Here is a 17,156-nt window from a genome sequence, read left to right as displayed (position 1 = left end):
AAAAGGACTGTGCTATAGACTCTCTAGGTAACCCCACAACAGTCACTTACCCTCTCTATGCCTCAGTTTCCCCATCTTTCAGTCAGGGGTCAGACAAGAGCTTTGATTCTGGCATCCTTTGATCTCAGAGGGGATGCAGGTGAAGCACGGTGAGCTTCAGAGCTAGAAGCACAGGGTGGAGGCTGAGCACTTGTCATTCCTAGGGGTTCTGGTGCGTAAGGCATTTTCTTGCAGGATCACGCCTCAGATGCCCACTATAACCTTTCCTGAGGAGTCGGCGCCCACAGATCAATAGTTTGATTGCATGAAAGATGGGGTTGGGGCGGGGATGATGCAGCCAAGGTGACAGTCATTTTTCACAGCCTGTCCCTCTGTCATGTCTCATGGCACCCATGTGAAATGCCACCTGTTAAGGATGAGAAATGAGAGTCCCCACCCCCAAGGAATAATTTCATGCCGATGCCTGACACCTGATGTTGAGAGCTTAAAGCTAATATTACATAATATATCAATGTAGAGCAAGACTTACATCGGTGAAGATGTGGAGTAGGCAGAGATTGATTTTAACTGAACAGTAATAACTACTGTTAAGTATTCCCATGTGAACACCTGCTATTAAGCTATCCTTTAATCTTCACAACAATCCCTTGAGGGTAGGTGTTATGTTGTACCAATTTTACAGATGAGGAAACTGAGGCTCAGTTTCATAGCTTTTAAGTGGCAAAGCCAGGATTTGAACCCAGGTCAGCTGAAGCTTACCTTTTGTTTTTTGTTTTTTGTTTTTTTAAAGATGACCAGTAAGGGGATCTTAACCCTTGACTTGGTGTTGTCAGCCCCACGCTCTCACAAGTGAGCTAACTGGACATCCCTATATAGGGATCCGAACCCGTGGCCTTGGTGTTACCAACACCACCCTCTCCCAAGTGAGCCACGGGCTGGCCCCTGAAGCTTACCTTTTTAAGCTCCAATTTTTATTTTTTCAGTAATTTGGACAGATATTTTTCTAAACTAGGACACACCTGACTGCTTATGGAAACAAGAAGTTGGAAAGTCACTTATTATTTGTTGAAGACTCTGGGTTATCAGTATCTGGATGTCAGTGCTGGCCTGGGGCTGATGTGGATGAATGGAGGGGTGGGTTAGGGGTTTGAGGCAGTGGCTGCTTTAGCCTTCAGAGTCTTTGACAGTTATGCCTCTTTTCTCTCTTTTCTGCTGTCGGCTGCCACGTCTTACAACTGACAATGTTTCTGCTCCAACTGCATCCCCCACCCCTGCTAATTAGCATGCGCTGTGAAACCCAAAAACCAAGTTCTTTAGACTTATGTGCAATGTTCAAATAAAGAGGCTCTGAAATCAGGCCCTTTCAGGAACATAGTGCATGGATTTTGTAACCCTTTATTATTGCTACTCTGGGCCTTTTAAAATTTCTTTTGGGGCCTCAGCTGAATTTTATATGGTTCTGCCAGTTTGGGGGAAATGATATCAACTTTGGCTTCAGACATATTGAAATTGAGGTGCCAGTGGGACAGTCCCATGGAGATGTCTAAAATCAGAGCTGTGCTGACCAGTACTGTAGCCACCAGCCATACGTGGTTACTGAGCACTTGAAATGTGGCTTGTCTGAATTGAAATGTTCAGATGTAAAATACACAGTAGATTTTGAAGACTTAGTATGACAAAAGAATGCCAGATATCTCATTAATAAATTTCTTGTATTGATTACATATTGAAATGATAATATTTTGATATATTGAGTCAAATAAAATATATTAAGATTACTTTTACCCCTTTTTTTAGGTGGCTATGAGGACGTTAGAAATGACAAGTATAACAATATGTGTGGCTTACATGTTGTTTCTATTGGACAGCCCTGGATTAGACACAACTGGCATTAGAGCCTACAAGGACATAACCGGGCATAAGATACATGTGGCAGAGAAGGGTTTGCTGACAGACACCTCCAGGCCCTCTGCTCCATCTTCCTGTGTTACTAGCCAGGCTGGCATTCTGAGGCTGCTCGGTGTCCTACCCAAGCCTTAGTGGGGATGGAACTGGATTTCATGGGCAATGGGGATCCAGGCAGCACTTTTGAAGCAGAGATGTCAGGATGGAGTTGTGTTCCTGAAAAGTTCACTCTGCTGCAGTGTGGAAGGGGGCTCAGAGGGCCCAGGAGGAGGGCGGGAGGCCAGGGAGGAGGTAAGGGCTGCCTTGTGGCAGGAGAGATGCTGAACTTGGAAGTTGGCAGCTACTCCCTCAACCCTTCCCCTTGTCCAGATTGTTCCCATCTTGCAAAACTTAGCTGAAGTTTCACCTTCTCCAAGAAGTCTTCCCTGGCCACAGTAGCCCATGCTTTACTACTTCTGGTTGCATGTGTGGTCTGCACCACATCTTCTATTCTGCCATTGTCAGCAGCTCCTCAACATCTGCAAGGAGAGAGGTCTTTTGCAATATCCATGTTGGCAAGTACCATATAATTTCTCCCATGAAATTTGCATGCCCCTGAGGGCCAGCCTGTGGCTCTCTCAGATCCCATATAGGGATGGCTAGTTCGCTCACTGGCTGAGCATGGTGCTGACAACACCAAGCCGAGGGTTAAGATCCACTTACCGGTCATCTTCTTTTTATAAAAAAAAAAAAAGAAGAAGAAGAAGAAATTTGCACACCAATGAAATTTGGGTGTAGGGCTGGCTGGACACAATCTTGAAGCATGTAGATTTCAGACATGACTCTCAGCAGACTCATACAGAATCATGCATCACTGTCATAAACCTCTGGTGTGTCATTCTTGAAGGGATGAGACTATGGCTAATCAATCAATATTCTAAAGGTTTACAGATCTGTCTGTCCTCCAATTGTTCTAACTCAACTGTGAGTACTCAGCAGAAGTATTCTTCTCTTCTTGGCCTAGAAGACCCTACCATCTACAGTGCTGTGTGTATACATAGTAGATATCCAGTGAATTAGCTGCAGAATGCATGTAAGCTCCACGAGGACAGCAGGGATGGGGACTACCAAGTTCAGTCTTTTCTCATGGTTACTTGGCACAAGTGTTTAGTAAATAGCTGTCGGATGGATGAATGCGATGATCTGGATGCTTATTTGAGGAGCACAAGATTTCGTTCAGTTGATTTTTGTTAGCTGGACTGTGTATGGAAGATAGGTCTGTTCACTTTGTTTACAGAATGAATCTTTAGTGGAAGGTCAAGGGGTCTTAAAAATTATAGTGAGAGGGATAAGCCTAAGAAAAAAACACAGTAGGCTGGATTCATGTGGGTTAGGGTTAGGGTTGGTCCCTCACAGATGGTATGTAGGAGACTCTGAGTGGAAATAAAGTTAATTGTATTTTTTTCCCTTCTTTTCTCTATTTTTGTTCTTTAGATTCACCGAAACCACCAGTTGCTCCCAAGCCAAAGACTGCCAGTCCACTCACGCCAGTGACCACACCCAAACTCCCTCCCTCCCCCAGGCCAGAGAGTCTTCACAGTCCACACTGCACGTCCAGGGGGCCGAAACCTCCTATCGCCCCTAAGCCCAGGCTGGCTGCCCCCAGCGAGTGGAGAGCCAGCGTGTCCGTGAACAGCTGGGGCAAATGCAGCAACGGGAAGCTGCTCTGTGCAGCCCAGGGGCTCCATGAAGGGCACCGCTCCCACCTGGAGTGCTCCGAGTCAGAGACAGACGAGGATGACATCGTGGCCCCAAGGGCTCCAGCGGGAGAGGACAAATCCAAGGACAGGGCCCGTGCGGAGAATGCAGTCCTGGCACCTCCAGATGGTGCTGGGGAAGGNGTTCACTTTGTTTACAGAATGAATCTTTAGTGGAAAGTCAAGGGGTCTTAAAAATTATAGTGAGAGGGATAAGCCTAAGAAAAAAACACAGTAGGCTGGATTCATGTGGGTTAGGGTTAGGGTTGGTCCCTCACAGATGGTATGTAGGAGACTCTGAGTGGAAATAAAGTTAATTGTATTTTTTTCCCTTCTTTTCTCTATTTTTGTTCTTTAGATTCACCGAAACCACCAGTTGCTCCCAAGCCAAAGACTGCCAGTCCACTCACGCCAGTGACCACACCCAAACTCCCTCCCTCCCCCAGGCCAGAGAGTCTTCACAGTCCACACTGCACGTCCAGGGGGCCAAAACCTCCTATCGCCCCTAAGCCCAGGCTGGCCGCCCCCAGCGAGTGGAGAGCCAGCGTGTCCGTGAACAGCTGGGGCAAATGCAGCAACGGGAAGCTGCTCTGTGCAGCCCAGGGGCTCCATGAAGGGCACCGCTCCCACCTGGAGTGCTCCGAGTCAGAGACAGACGAGGATGACATCGTGGCCCCAAGGGCTCCAGCGGGAGAGGACAAATCCAAGGACAGGGCCCGTGCGGAGAATGCAGTCCTGGCACCTCCAGATGGTGCTGGGGAAGGGGAATGTGGAGGTGGGAGCCAGGAGTGTGGTGCGGAGGGGGTGGGAGCTGGAGAGGACTCAGCTGCTCCAGGAGCCCCAGCTGAAGGGCTGCTGAGCAGAGAGGGTGAGGAAGGCGTAGACCACAGTCCTGAAAATGGGGAGGATGACTGTGACAATGACCCAGGGACAGAGGAGCAGGTGTCCACAGGTGAGGAGGAGGATCTGGTAAAGGAACACAATGTGTACAACCTGGAAGACAGAGGCCCTTGGGATGGAGAGGAGGTCTTTGGGAGTGATATTATCCTAGCTCATGTCGACTCAGAGGATCCACTGGCCCCTGGCGAGGAGTCCGGGCCCCCTGAGACTCCCGGGGAGGTGGAGGAAGATGGTGAGGAAGGCTGTGCCCATGCAGGACCAGGGGGGCCAGACGAGGGTGAGGATGGGCTCACTGAGGACACTGGGCAGGATGCAGAAGATGCCAGTGAGGAGCCCCCTGAGGATGAGTCAGCCATGGGTGTCCAGGAGGCAGGGACAGCCACAGATGACCCTGCAGTCTCTGAGGATGTTGCCTGTGAAGATTCTACAGGTGGCAAGGACCAGGTTGACCAGGATGAACTACCTGACCACAATGAGAAAACCAATCAAGAAGAAATGGCAGGAGCTACCCAGGAGGCAGAAGATGACCTGCCAGAGGGCCAGGACCCGGTGCAGGATGAACCCCCCGAGGAGAGCTGCCAGATCATTCCTTTCGAGAATGCCTGTATCGACGACTTCATGACTTCACTCACCGAGAATCCCTACGAGTTCTTCCCGACTGAGAGCACCTCCTTTTGTAGTGACAGCTACTCTCCTTTATCTGGGTCTGAGCAGGAAGGGAAGTCAGGGGTCTGTGTACAGGAGCACCCCATGGCTGGAAGTGTAGGTGGCCTGCGGGGTGGAGCCAGGGAGGGCTCCTCCGTCCCCGATGTGGTGGTCATGCCCGAGGATGCAGACACAGTGGATGACTCGCTGACCAACCCCTATGTGATTGGCCCAGGCACTTGCAGTGTGAGGGAAGATGCATCCTCCAACGGCAACGGTGGCCTGGTCCCCATTGACAGGAAGGGCATGGTCACACGGGCCCGGCCCCACTCTGCAAAAGTGGCTGGCTATGTCCCAGAAACTGTCTTGGAAGAAACTGGGCCAGAGGCCGGTCCACCAGCTGGTGTGGGAGGCACTGCCGAGCANCCCCATGGCTGGAAGTGTAGGTGGCCTGCGGGGTGGAGCCAGGGAGGGCCCCTCCGTCCCCGATGTGGTGGTCATGCCCGAGGATGCAGACACAGTGGATGACTCGCTGACCAACCCCTATGTGATTGGCCCAGGCACTTGCAGTGTGAGGGAAGATGCATCCTCCAACGGCAACGGTGGCCTGGTCCCCATTGACAGGAAGGGCATGGTCACACGGGCCCGGCCCCACTCTGCAAAAGTGGCTGGCTATGTCCCAGAAACTGTCTTGGAAGAAACTGGGCCAGAGGCCGGTCCACCAGCTGGTGTGGGAGGCACTGCCGAGCAGGCAGGAGAGACCGGGGCACCACTAGAGGGGGCGCCACTGGAGTCTGGCCGGGCCTTGCCCGTGAAGCCCAGGGCCTGCACTCTGTACCCACGGTCGTTCTCCGTGGAGGGCCGAGATGTGCCGGCGTCCATGTACCGGGAGCCAGAGGCATGTGGGTTAGATGACCGCAGGGTAAAAAGGAAGGAAGACAACCTTTCTCTGTCCTGTGTGATCGGCTCTTCCGGGAGTTTCTCCCAGAGAAGCCACCTGCCGTCCAGCGGGACCTCCACCCCGTCGTCCATGGTGGACATCCCACCCCCTTTCGACCTGGCCTGCATCACCAAAAAGCCCATCACGAAGAGCTCTCCCTCGCTTCTGATCGAGAGCGACACCCCGGACAAGCAGTCCAAGAAGAAGAAGTCGTCCTTCAAGCGGCTCCTGGCGCTGACCTTCAAGAAGAAGACAGAGAGCAAAGTGCACGTGGATGCGAGCATGTCCTCCTCCAGGTCCTCTTCGGAGTCCAGCTACCACGGGCCTTCCCGGATTCTGGAAATTGACCGCAGAAGTCTCAGTAACTCCCCCCAGCTGAAGACCCGCACTGGGAAGCTCCGGGCCACAGACTCTCCTTCCTCCCTCATCTTCTGCCGAGATGGCAAGAGGAAGGGTGTCCCCTTCAGCAGGACAGTGTCCAGAGTGGAGTCCTTCGAAGACCGCTCGCGGCCACCCTTTCTGCCCTTGCCGCTGACCAAGCCCCGGTCCATTTCATTTCCCAACGCCGACACGTCGGACTATGAGAACATCCCAGCCATGAACTCGGACTATGAGAACATCCAGATCCCGCCCCGGAGGCCTGCGAGGGCTGGCACGTTCACAAAACTGTTTGAAGATCAGAGCAGAGCCTTGTCCGCAGCAAACGAAAACGATGGCTATGTGGACATGAGCAGCTTCAATGCCTTCGAGAGCAAGCCACAGAACACAGACCAGGATGCAGAAAGGTACTGTGCAGCTCTGTTTCCTTTCTCGTTGGGCAAGAGGAGCTATCCAAGAGGCAGCTTAGGCGGAGGGGACAGAGGAGGCTTGCTTTTCTAGCCTCAGGCTCTATTTCTAGCTGTGTGACTTGGGGTGAGTGGCTTTACCTCTCTGAGCCTCAGTACTTCATCTGCGAAATAGGATTCATGCTACCTCACAGCAGAGTGAGAAGATCAGAGTAGATATCCTATGTGGGAGTGTTATATAAAATGCCAAATATGGTGCAGACGTGAGCGTTTTTATTTACATTATTTGAGGGACATTTCTAATATCTCCTAGGTAGGTGGCTTTGCTATTCCCCTCTGGGAAAGTCACAAAGAAAGAAGGTTCTGGAATCTTGCCAAACTAAATATCTTTCACCATCAGGAAAATACCCTAAATTGAGATTGATACCTTTTTATTGTGTAAATATGCACTCTATTCAACAGGTAACTACAAAAGACAATTTATTTAGATTAGGTAAGGAGTTGGTGGCGCCCTGAATTAAATTTCTGAATGGAAGTCTTTAAAGTACATCCAAGCCTGTTTATTTATTTATTTATTGGACTGATTCACTTTGGAAGGGAGCGTGAAACACTGGAGTTATTGAACAACAGTGGGGGGTTTCTGACCCCACCAAGACTGAATGCCCATTATTGATCATCCCAAGTGGACAATTGCCAAATCTTGCTATTCCTTGTACATTGTGGCAGCGCGATTTAACTTCAACCATTTACACTCTTTGGGGCACATGATCTGAATTAGTAAAAGCCAAAATGTTGTGATTTTAAAAGAAATCCTCTGATTCTTTTCTTTCATGTGCAGGGACTTAAACCAGTCCTACACAGCTATTGCTGCTAGGAATTCCTGAGGGACCCACAGTAATGAATTAGATAATGATGATTTGCAATTAGCACTACCTGTTGCTGGAGTATAGACGCTAGGAAGTTTTTGCATGCTTTATTCTCTTGAGTATTTTACATGGGTCCTCACACTGGCTCCGTCTTCTCCCTACCCCAAGCCTGGGTAAGGCTATTTATTAGATCTTTCTAGGGTGGAAAGATTTATTTGCCAGAGCAAAGGTAAACATCAACACTGTCTGAGGGGCTGAGTTTAATTTGGAGAATGTGGGCTTGTGTGAGCTGTAAGAGGGGCAGAGAGGCAGAGCTAACAAGTTCGTTGCATTAATAATTATCCCCCTCTATTATCCTTTCCCAACTCCTGCTGGCTGTTCTCTCTCAAGCCAGGTGAGTGAGCTCATTTTCTGTATGACAGCCCCTCAAAAATCGAATCTGCTTTAGCAGAATAAGATAATTTTATAGCTGGGGGGAACTTCAGACATCAGTTGGTCCTGTTACAGAGGAGGAAACTGAGGTACAGACAGGGAAAGGGACTTGCCTAAAGTCTCTCAGCAAGTTAGTGGAGAAATCAGTGTTAGGACTCAGCTTTTCTGACTCCTGGTTGTAGTGACTTATGCTAAGGCATGCCAGGTCTGGTTGTGTAGGCTGTTCACTGTGCAACCCCAAGGGCAACTCCTTCACCTTCTAATCTGTGTATGGTGCTCCTTGGGGTTGTCCATTGCACAAGCTGCTTGGTCATATGCAAAGACCCTGTTGCTTGATCTTTTTACTTTGTCCAAAAAACTCCAAAAGTATTTCCTTCGAACTAACATGAGACTAGGGGGGTAATCTGTGTATGGTGCTCCTTGGGGTTGTCCATTGCACAAGCTGCTTGGTCATATGCAAAGGCCCTGTTGCTTGATCTTTTTACTTTGTCCAAAAAACTCCAAAAGTATTTCCTTCGAACTAACATGAGACTAGGGGGGAAAAAATTCAAGAAAATGCCAGAGCTATGGCATCTAGACCATTTACTGTTTGCAGGCACTGTGTTAGGTGCCTTCCTCACATTTTGTCACATTTTGTGCTGTAGTCTAGGGCCTCGTTGAGTGTTCTGAACTGTCTAACTGTGAATTTCAAAAGCACGGTTGCGCCACTCTGATACTGTTTCGCTGAAGGCCAGACTGACTGGGATAAATCTCCCGTGCAGGGACCACATCCTCTTGGACATCAATCAGTGAGCAAAGCTTTCTTCCACTTTCCTGCATGAAACAGATGGAACCAAGGGGGTAGGAAAATCCCTGCTTTGGGCTGGAGCAGGTCTGGGCAAGGGAGGTCTGAGACCCGTCAAGTTGACAGACACAAATGTCTGCCGTGGGGCTGGGGGCCCCTGCCTCTTCACCTGAATGTGTGCTTTGAGTATCAAGTGGAGGGTGCCGCTCATCAGGGCGTGTGCACAGGGGTGATTGGGGTTGGATGGAACAAGAGGGTGGGGAGGCAGTTCCTACCGCCTTCCACTACTTGTCCTGCCCCACACCTTGCTTCAGCGTGAGGATCAGAGGCAGAAGCCAAAATAAATGTCGACAGCCCTGAAAGAAGGCAGGACAGTGCATCAGGAGACATGGAGTCAAAGCCCAAAGTCCCAGAACTTGCTGTGGGTCCCTGGAAAAGGCTGGGCCACAGTTGGCTCATCTGTAAAATGGTGAGGTTGGAGCAGTCCTGCATTTCTCAGCCATTCGCCTTTCCCGTACCACCTTGACCATTCTCTTATGCTGCCTATGCTATGATTTACCTATTGTTTTTTTGTTGTTGTTGTTCTTTGTTTTTAATAAGTCCGTCTTTTTTTACTTAAACAAATATAAAGGAAATTTTGTGTCACTATTGGGAAATGGAAAAACAGCATCAGTTACCATAAATAGAAGGCAATTGTAGAATTAAGATATAAACAAAAATACAACAAGGTGGGTAAAGTCTGCCTTGAGGTTATTACTTGCTAAGGCTGTGAGCTGGAGGCCTGGTCTCTTTGTTAAACGGGGAGAGGTGTTAAAGACATCCCGGCACCACATGGGGACTTTCTACTTGGCACAATCAGAAGGATTCAAAAGGATTGAGAAGAGAGTAACTCCCTCATGGTGTGATTCAATGTTATTTAAATCCAAGACCTTTTCCCACTAAAAGCACCTCCTTTCAAGAAATAGAGTATATAATAGCATTCAGAGAGCCCTTAGAGACCCCTAAGTTGGTTGAGCAATAGCTCAGGGTCTAATGGATGATTATAGAGTTTCTTCTGTGCACTTACTTGCTTTGAGATTGGTATACACAGATAGTAGCATTTTAGTAGCTACAATAATATTAACAATCTTCTATTTCATAAAATTGTATAAATTGTTACCTAAGTACATTTTCCCCATGATAAACGAAAGAGATTTTGTCATCCTTTAGTTTAAAATGTATCCCTAAAACATTCTTTTTTCCCTGAATTTGCCCTCATGCAAAAAAACCCAAAACAAAACAAAAAATGTTTTCAGCAGAAATCTAGTTCAATACCCTGACTTTCCAAATAGGATGCTTTATGTCCTAAGTCAGTCAGTAGTCTTGGTTAAGGGAACCCAGTCCTCACTTCTGAATATCCCACAGCAACCAAGTGTGTTGGTTACACACTTGAAGCTTAATAAACGTGTGTTGATGAATTGGTGATTTTGAGCTTACAAGAGGGAAGATGTATCGTTTATTAAGTACCTGTTTTTGGCAACACAGTGTTAGGTGCTTTGCATACACGTATTAAAAACCTACTTTGTGTTGATGAATTGGTGATTTTGAGCTTACAAGAGGGAAGATGTATCGTTTATTAAGTACCTATTTTTGGCAACACAGTGTTAGGTGCTTTGCATACACGTATTAAAAACCTACTTTAGGGCCGGCCCATGGCTCACTTGGGAGAGTGTGGTGCTGATAACATCAAGGCCATGGGTTCGGATCCCTATATAGGGGTGGCCAGTTAGCTCATTGGGTGAGAGTGGTGCTGACAACACCAACTCAAGGGTTAAGATCCACTCACTGGTCATCTTTAAAAAAAAAAAAGACTACTTTATGCAAAACACTATAGAAACTGGCTTGTCCTAAGTGTCTCCTTTCCATCTTCATCCTTGTAAATTTGGTTGTTGCATGATGATGAATCTGCTTTAGTCAGTCAGCATTATGCATCAGCACAAATCCCTAAGGCCACTTTGCCCCAACATTTTATTATGAAAATTTTCAAACTTACTGAAATGTTAAGTTTTACAGTGAATGTCCATGTGTCCACTACCTAGGTTACACCATTCACATGTTGCTGCTTTGACTTTTTTTCATCTTGCTCCATTCATATAGTTCTTGATGCATTTATGGTGGCTTTTTATGTTTACAGATGAGGACACTTTGGCTCGAGGAGGGCCTGTAAGCACTGTGGCTAAGCACGTAGGCTTCTGAGCCACGCTGCCTGAGTTTCAGTCTACACTCACAATAGATGGACTTGTACTCTTGGGTCCTGAGCATTTTCTCTCTTGCATTTCAGTGATTTCAGTCTAAGTCCTCTTCCTACCCCTGGACTGTATGTCCTCAGTGCCCACCACCTGGATCCATTATGCATTAATGGACGGAGAGAGGGATGAAAAAAAGCCAGTGCAGCAATGCGTGAGTGGTGTATTCTAGGTGGTGGACACGTGGACGTTCACATCATCTTCATTCAGAAGGCACCTCGACACCTTTGTTCTGGAAAACAGTTCACATTATCTGCAGACATGGAGCATATGTAGAGGTTATTGGGCTGTAAGGATTAAGGACTAAACACACTCACAATAGATGGACTTGTACTCTTGGGTCCTGAGCATTTTCTCTCTTGCATTTCAGTCTAAGTCCTCTTCCTACCCCTGGACTGTATGTCCTCAGTGCCCACCACCTGGATCCATTATGCATTAATGGATGGAGAGAGGGATGAAAAAAAGCCAGTGCAGCAATGCGTGAGTGGTGTATTCTAGGTGGTGGACACATGGATGTTCACATCATCTTCATTCAGAAGGCACCTCGACACCTTTGTTCTGGAAAACAGTTCACATTATCTGCAGACATGGAGAATATGTAGAGGTTATTGGGTTGTAAGGATGAAGGACTAAAGTCAAACTCCATTGGTTTAACCTCTAATTATTAGAATAGAATGTTGCACCGACTCAGCTAATCTCACTCTCTCTGCTAACATTTGTTAAGTATCTACTGATTTATTGTCTGTGTGACCTGGGACAAATTATCGACCTCTTTGTGCCTCAGTGCTTTTTTCTGTAAAAGGAGGTGATAATTTTACCTGCCTTATAACATCGTTAAAACTAAATGAATTAATACAGCATGTATTAAAACGATCAGTGAGCATTAGCTGTTATTAAATGACATGATCAAGGTTACATAGTGTGGATAATAATTTTACCTGCCTTATAACATCGTTAAAACTAAATGAATTAATACAGCATGTATTAAAATGATCAGTGAGCATTAGCTGTTATTAAATGACATGATCAAGGTTACATAGTGTGGATATAAGACTTGAATTTGATCGCAGAGGTGTGGAATCTGGGAGGGAGAGTCTCCCTTTTACTGTGGGGGTGTCTCTCTTTCTCCTCTGCCTCTCCCGCATCTCTCTCCCTCTCCCACACACACATACATGACTCTTCTGCATGTGTTTGACTCCGTCTTTAAGACATCACATGGAAAACCAGGGTCATGACTTTGTGAGCTTCAGCTGTGGGTGTGGCGTCAGCCTTACCTCTGAACACCCATGAGATAGATCCGGGCTGCAGACAGCAGCCTGAGCAATACTGATTTGGAATCATTAGCTGCCTTTTACACCAAGGACAGCCAGACCAGGGGTTTTATGATTCCATAATCATAATAGTAAAAATGTCTGTCTCTATGGCTATGACCATAACTGTTATTTCACTTGTAACTTACAGTTAGTTAGGCAGGAATTTCCAGTCCCCATTTTCCAGGAGAAAACTGAGTCTTGGGACAGTGATGTGAACCATCACAGGTAGCAGGTGGCCAAACCAAGATGGGAACAGTTTGTCTGACTCTCTGCCTAGTGCTGTTTCCACTACTACCTGTTTTCTGTAGTTGAAAAATGCCACATTGTCTGGTGTTCTTAATCCAACAGCTGTCAAGTGTCTTTCTTGCAGGAGACAGGATAACATGGCTACCCTCAAAATGTGGGCATTGTTTATTAGTCAGAGGGCTTAAGGAAAAGTGGGATACCTTGCTTGCTTTGGGTTTGTCACTCTGTTGGCAACTCATCAATAAGACAGGCTTTCCTGAAACTTGCTAATGAGGTGCTCAGATGTCTTTCCCTCCCTCAGGGCCACAGTGGTGACATTGCCCTCCTGTGGCCAGCTGTGCCTGAGGAGCAACCAGGAGCTCTCAGTTTGGAGCATGCCATCTGTTTGGGATTGTACGGCGTGGTAGGGAAGTGTCAGATGACCCAGTCCACCCAGGAGCAGCAGCTTGTGAGTGCTTGTGCCTTGCAGAGGGAGCTGTGGAAGGTCTGAGGTGCTGCACTTCAGGATTCTGTTCTGCACCTCTGGGTTGTTACAGAGCTGGTGACTGTTGGGACGCAGCTTGAATTACATACTCTAGAGTTTGTGGATGGGCCACATCATGTAGCATGCATGTGAGGAGGAGCGCAAGTCCAGAGAAGGGAATGTTTTGTCTAACTTATGATGACAATTTGAGAAATGAGTCATTCTGGGCAGGGAAGTGTGCTGAGTGTACGGTAGAAGGAGAGAGGTGGCCCAGGTACCCTCGCTGGCCTCAGTGGACTTACAGTCCAGGGGGAGGAAGAGGACTTAGACCCAAATCACTGAAGTGCAAGATAGGAAATGTTCAGAACAAAGAATAGTAGTCCAGAAGAGGACAGAATGGTTCATGGACAAGGTGGCATTTGAATGGACACTGCAGGAAAAGTAGCTTCTAACATATGGAGGTAGGAAAAGGATGTGAGAACATGTGATCAACACAGGACTCCAAGGGAAATGGCGTCATCTTTGTTCAGAGGGCACCTCAACACCTTCATTCTGGAAAACAGTTCACATCATCTGCAGACATGGAGGACATGTAGAGGACATTGGGCTGAAAGCTTTAAGGACTAAATTCAAACACCATCTCTTTCTAATTTCCAATTATTACAGTGGGATGTTGCACCAGTTAACCTGCTCCCTCCCCCTGCTAGCTCCCATCAGCATCTCCTGGCTGCTCCTGCTCTAGGTGGCAGGAGGTGAAGATCCCACCCCTGAGCATTTTCAGTCTGGTTGGGGAGGAGGCTGGAGAGAGAGGCCATTAGAGCCTAGTGTGATAAATTGAGGAAGCTCGGTTAGTGGTACAGCCAAACACTTATGGGGGTGGGGCATATCTGGGGGACAATTGAGGTGGATCTTGAAAAAAGTTCATGATGGAGCCAGACAGCCCATGAAGAGAAAGAGCTTGTGCACGAGTCTGGAGGTGAGAAAGGAAAGAGCTTGTGCACGAGTCTGGACGTGAGAAAGAAAAGACCTTGTGCACGAGTCTGGACGTGAGAAAGAAAAGAGCTTGTGCACAAGTCTGGAGGTTAGAAAGGAAAGAGCTTGTGCATGAGTCTGGAGTGTTCAGATGGAACTCAGTGTGGGAAGGCAGGTGGGGCCCAGCTGAGGGTGACTTGTGTATCGGTTTGATGAGTTCATATGTCATCCCCTGGGCAATGGGGAGTCCGTGGCAATTTTTCAACAGGGGAGTGCTGTGATGGGGGTCATGCATTGGCGCAGATACTTTGTTGGCAGGGAGGTGAATGGAGGGCAGGGAGAGATGGGAGACGAGGAAGACCAAGGTAGGGCTGTGGCCACAGGAAGGGGAGGAGTGGAGTTCTGTCTTCAGGATGTAACAGCAACTCCAGTTCTCCAGGGTCAATCAACTCTAGGGCTAGATTGTGTCTTCCTTTGCATTCCTGCATTTTTTTGTTTATCTTTTGCAGTCAGTCTTGTCCCAAATAAATAAAAGATTTGAGGTGGTTTCCAATAAAAGACATAGCAAGAAATAATAATTCAGTTTTTGAAATAAAAGTAAAAGGAGACAAGCCAAGTCATAAAGTTGGGGGAGGGAATTGTATGAGAAGTCTAGACCAAGGACAGCGACTGCAATTGAAATGCTGAAATCCAGCACAAAACGTAGCAGGAATCCCCTCTTTCATCCTCCCCACCCACCAGAGCACCCCCAGCATTACCTTAGAATGTGGTAAATATTTTGCTGAAGTGGTTCCCTAACAGTGAAGCTTGTCTTTTCTTTTTACAACTGTAGACAGTACCGCAGCAACAAATATTCACACCATTGTAAAACAAAGGTGGTTTACAGCCTCAACTACAAGTCCTCAGTGGGTATGTGGCAGAGATGCAGCTAAGCCTCCTGCTGACTAACTCCGTTGGTGCTGAGAACTTCGTGGCTGGATTTTTGGCATATCCTAGCTGTGGTATTCGTTGGTATCTTTATATCTGCCTGTAAGCCAGGAGCCTTCCTATCACTACTGTTTTTGACAAATGAACTCATGCAGAGCTTTCATTAAGTTTCATTGAAAGGACCGGAAAATGCCATAAAAATTATTATAATTTCAAAAACATCACATCCTAATGCATGTGGCTGTGCTTCTTGTTGAAATTGACTGATGAGAATATTCAGTTTTTAATTTTCCGACTTAAAATAAACCATCTGCAGCTGTTTCTTTTAGCAATAATTTTTAATTAAATGCAATAAAATTTGCAGGGAAAGACCCTAATAGGAAAACCATGTCAGAAACACACTTATTGTAACATTACTAGCACAGTGTCAAGACCCCCCACTATTCTTTTTTTCTTGCAGAGCTATAGCATGGACGAAATCCTGATTAGGTATTAATCACAACGTGGTTTTACCTTCATAACATCAGGGTTTCCCCCTGTGGGGGGTACGAAAATAATTCTCCCTAATGGAAGACAGTCTTGTTGTATGAATTCATTGGTGAAATGTCAGCAGCAGGTTTCCTTGAGCAGCTGAGCCCCAGAGGAGGAGTGGGGTCTTTGTTCCAGCCTGAATGTGGATGATCCTCGCGTTTGGGTCTCCCTTTTCCTCGCCTGTCAAATGGGATGAGCGTATTGTACACAGGATGCAGCCAGGGAGAAAAGTCATCTCTATATTTCATGCATTCCTTCAGTGAAGATGTATCTAGTGCCTGTTAGGTGCTGGGTGCTGCTCTCTCAACTTTGGATATAGCAGTGAGCAGACAGACAGGGTCCTTGCCCTGGCAGACCTCATATGCTACTGGAGAGAGGCAGACAGTGAACAAATTAATAAGTAAGCAAGAAGAAAAAAGAGCAATGTGATAGAAAGTAACTGGTGGAAGGGACCTTTTAGACAGGGCGGTCAGGGAAGGGAAATCTGAATGATGATCAGACATCTTCAGAGGGAAGGGCATTCTAGACAGATGGAACATCAGGGACAAATACACTTTGTCCTGAGGCTAGAGGCCCTTGAGGGGTTTGTGGAGAGGCAAGGAGGACAGTGTACTGGCATGCAGAAAGCACTGGGGAGGGTGGTGGGAGATGGCAGACGGGAGCCTCTGTAAATGAATTGGATTGCAGTTGAATGAGATGCCACTGGAGGGAAGTGTTAGGATCCAAAAATGTTTGAGTTATCTGAACTCTTCAGACCATTTTGCTGGACTTGTATGTTTAGGGTCAGATCAGCAAATAATTCAAAACTGCAGCAAAGAGGATTTGCTATTCAGAGTGGTTCTCAGGGTATAAAGACCTGGATTTAGGTCCCAGATCTGCCCTTGGCTATGTGATTTTGAGCATCTGGGTCTCAGGTCTGTCTCCCACCTGTAACTGCTCTGGAATGGTTTGGAACGAGTGGTTCTGAGTTCCCCCATCTGAGGTTCTCAGGGTATAAAGACCTGGATTTAGGTCCCAGATCTGCCCTTGGCTATGTGATTTTGAGTATCTGGGTCTCAGGTCTGTCTCCCACCTGTAACTGCTCTGGAATGGTTTGGAACGAGTGGTTCTGAGTTCCCCCATCTGAGAGCTGTTTACACAAGATAGTGGTAGTCCAGGAAACCAAGAGGAGACTGACTCAGCTATACCTGAGGGAGGGTAAGGGGTGATAAGGTTGAAAAGGTTCTTGAAAAGTAATGTGCTAAATTTGGATTCATACTCCCTATGTGAATCAATTTGATCTGTGAGCAGCTAGGAGCTATTGAAGGTTTTAGAGTAAGGGAGTGCTATGATCAGCTAGTACTTTAGCATAATTACTGTCAGCTGTGTGGGGTAGAATGGAGGAAAAGCCGCCACCACAAAAAGGTGTCTAAACCTCAAGGCATGA

The 17,156-nt window shown here is 47.2% G+C and overlaps 1 protein-coding gene across 1 annotated transcript in view; it reads left to right on the top strand.

The window, feature by feature from the left end:
• Nucleotides 1-4,822: 4,822 nt before the first annotated feature.
• Nucleotides 4,823-17,156, top strand: part of FGD5 (FYVE, RhoGEF and PH domain containing 5) — a 123,830-nt gene continuing 111,496 nt past the window's right edge. The window contains exons 1-2 of the mRNA XM_008564357.1: nt 4,823-5,490; nt 5,747-6,911. Coding sequence (XP_008562579.1) covers nt 4,896-5,490; nt 5,747-6,911 — 1,760 coding nt within the window. The 5' untranslated portion in view covers nt 4,823-4,895. The remainder of the gene's footprint in view (nt 5,491-5,746; nt 6,912-17,156) is intronic.

The sequence above is a fragment of the Galeopterus variegatus genome, unplaced genomic scaffold (genome assembly GCF_000696425.1).
Source record: "Galeopterus variegatus unplaced genomic scaffold, G_variegatus-3.0.2 Scaffold185, whole genome shotgun sequence".
Taxonomy (NCBI): Eukaryota; Metazoa; Chordata; class Mammalia; order Dermoptera; family Cynocephalidae; genus Galeopterus; species Galeopterus variegatus.
This window is presented reverse-complemented; position numbering and strand designations above follow the sequence as displayed.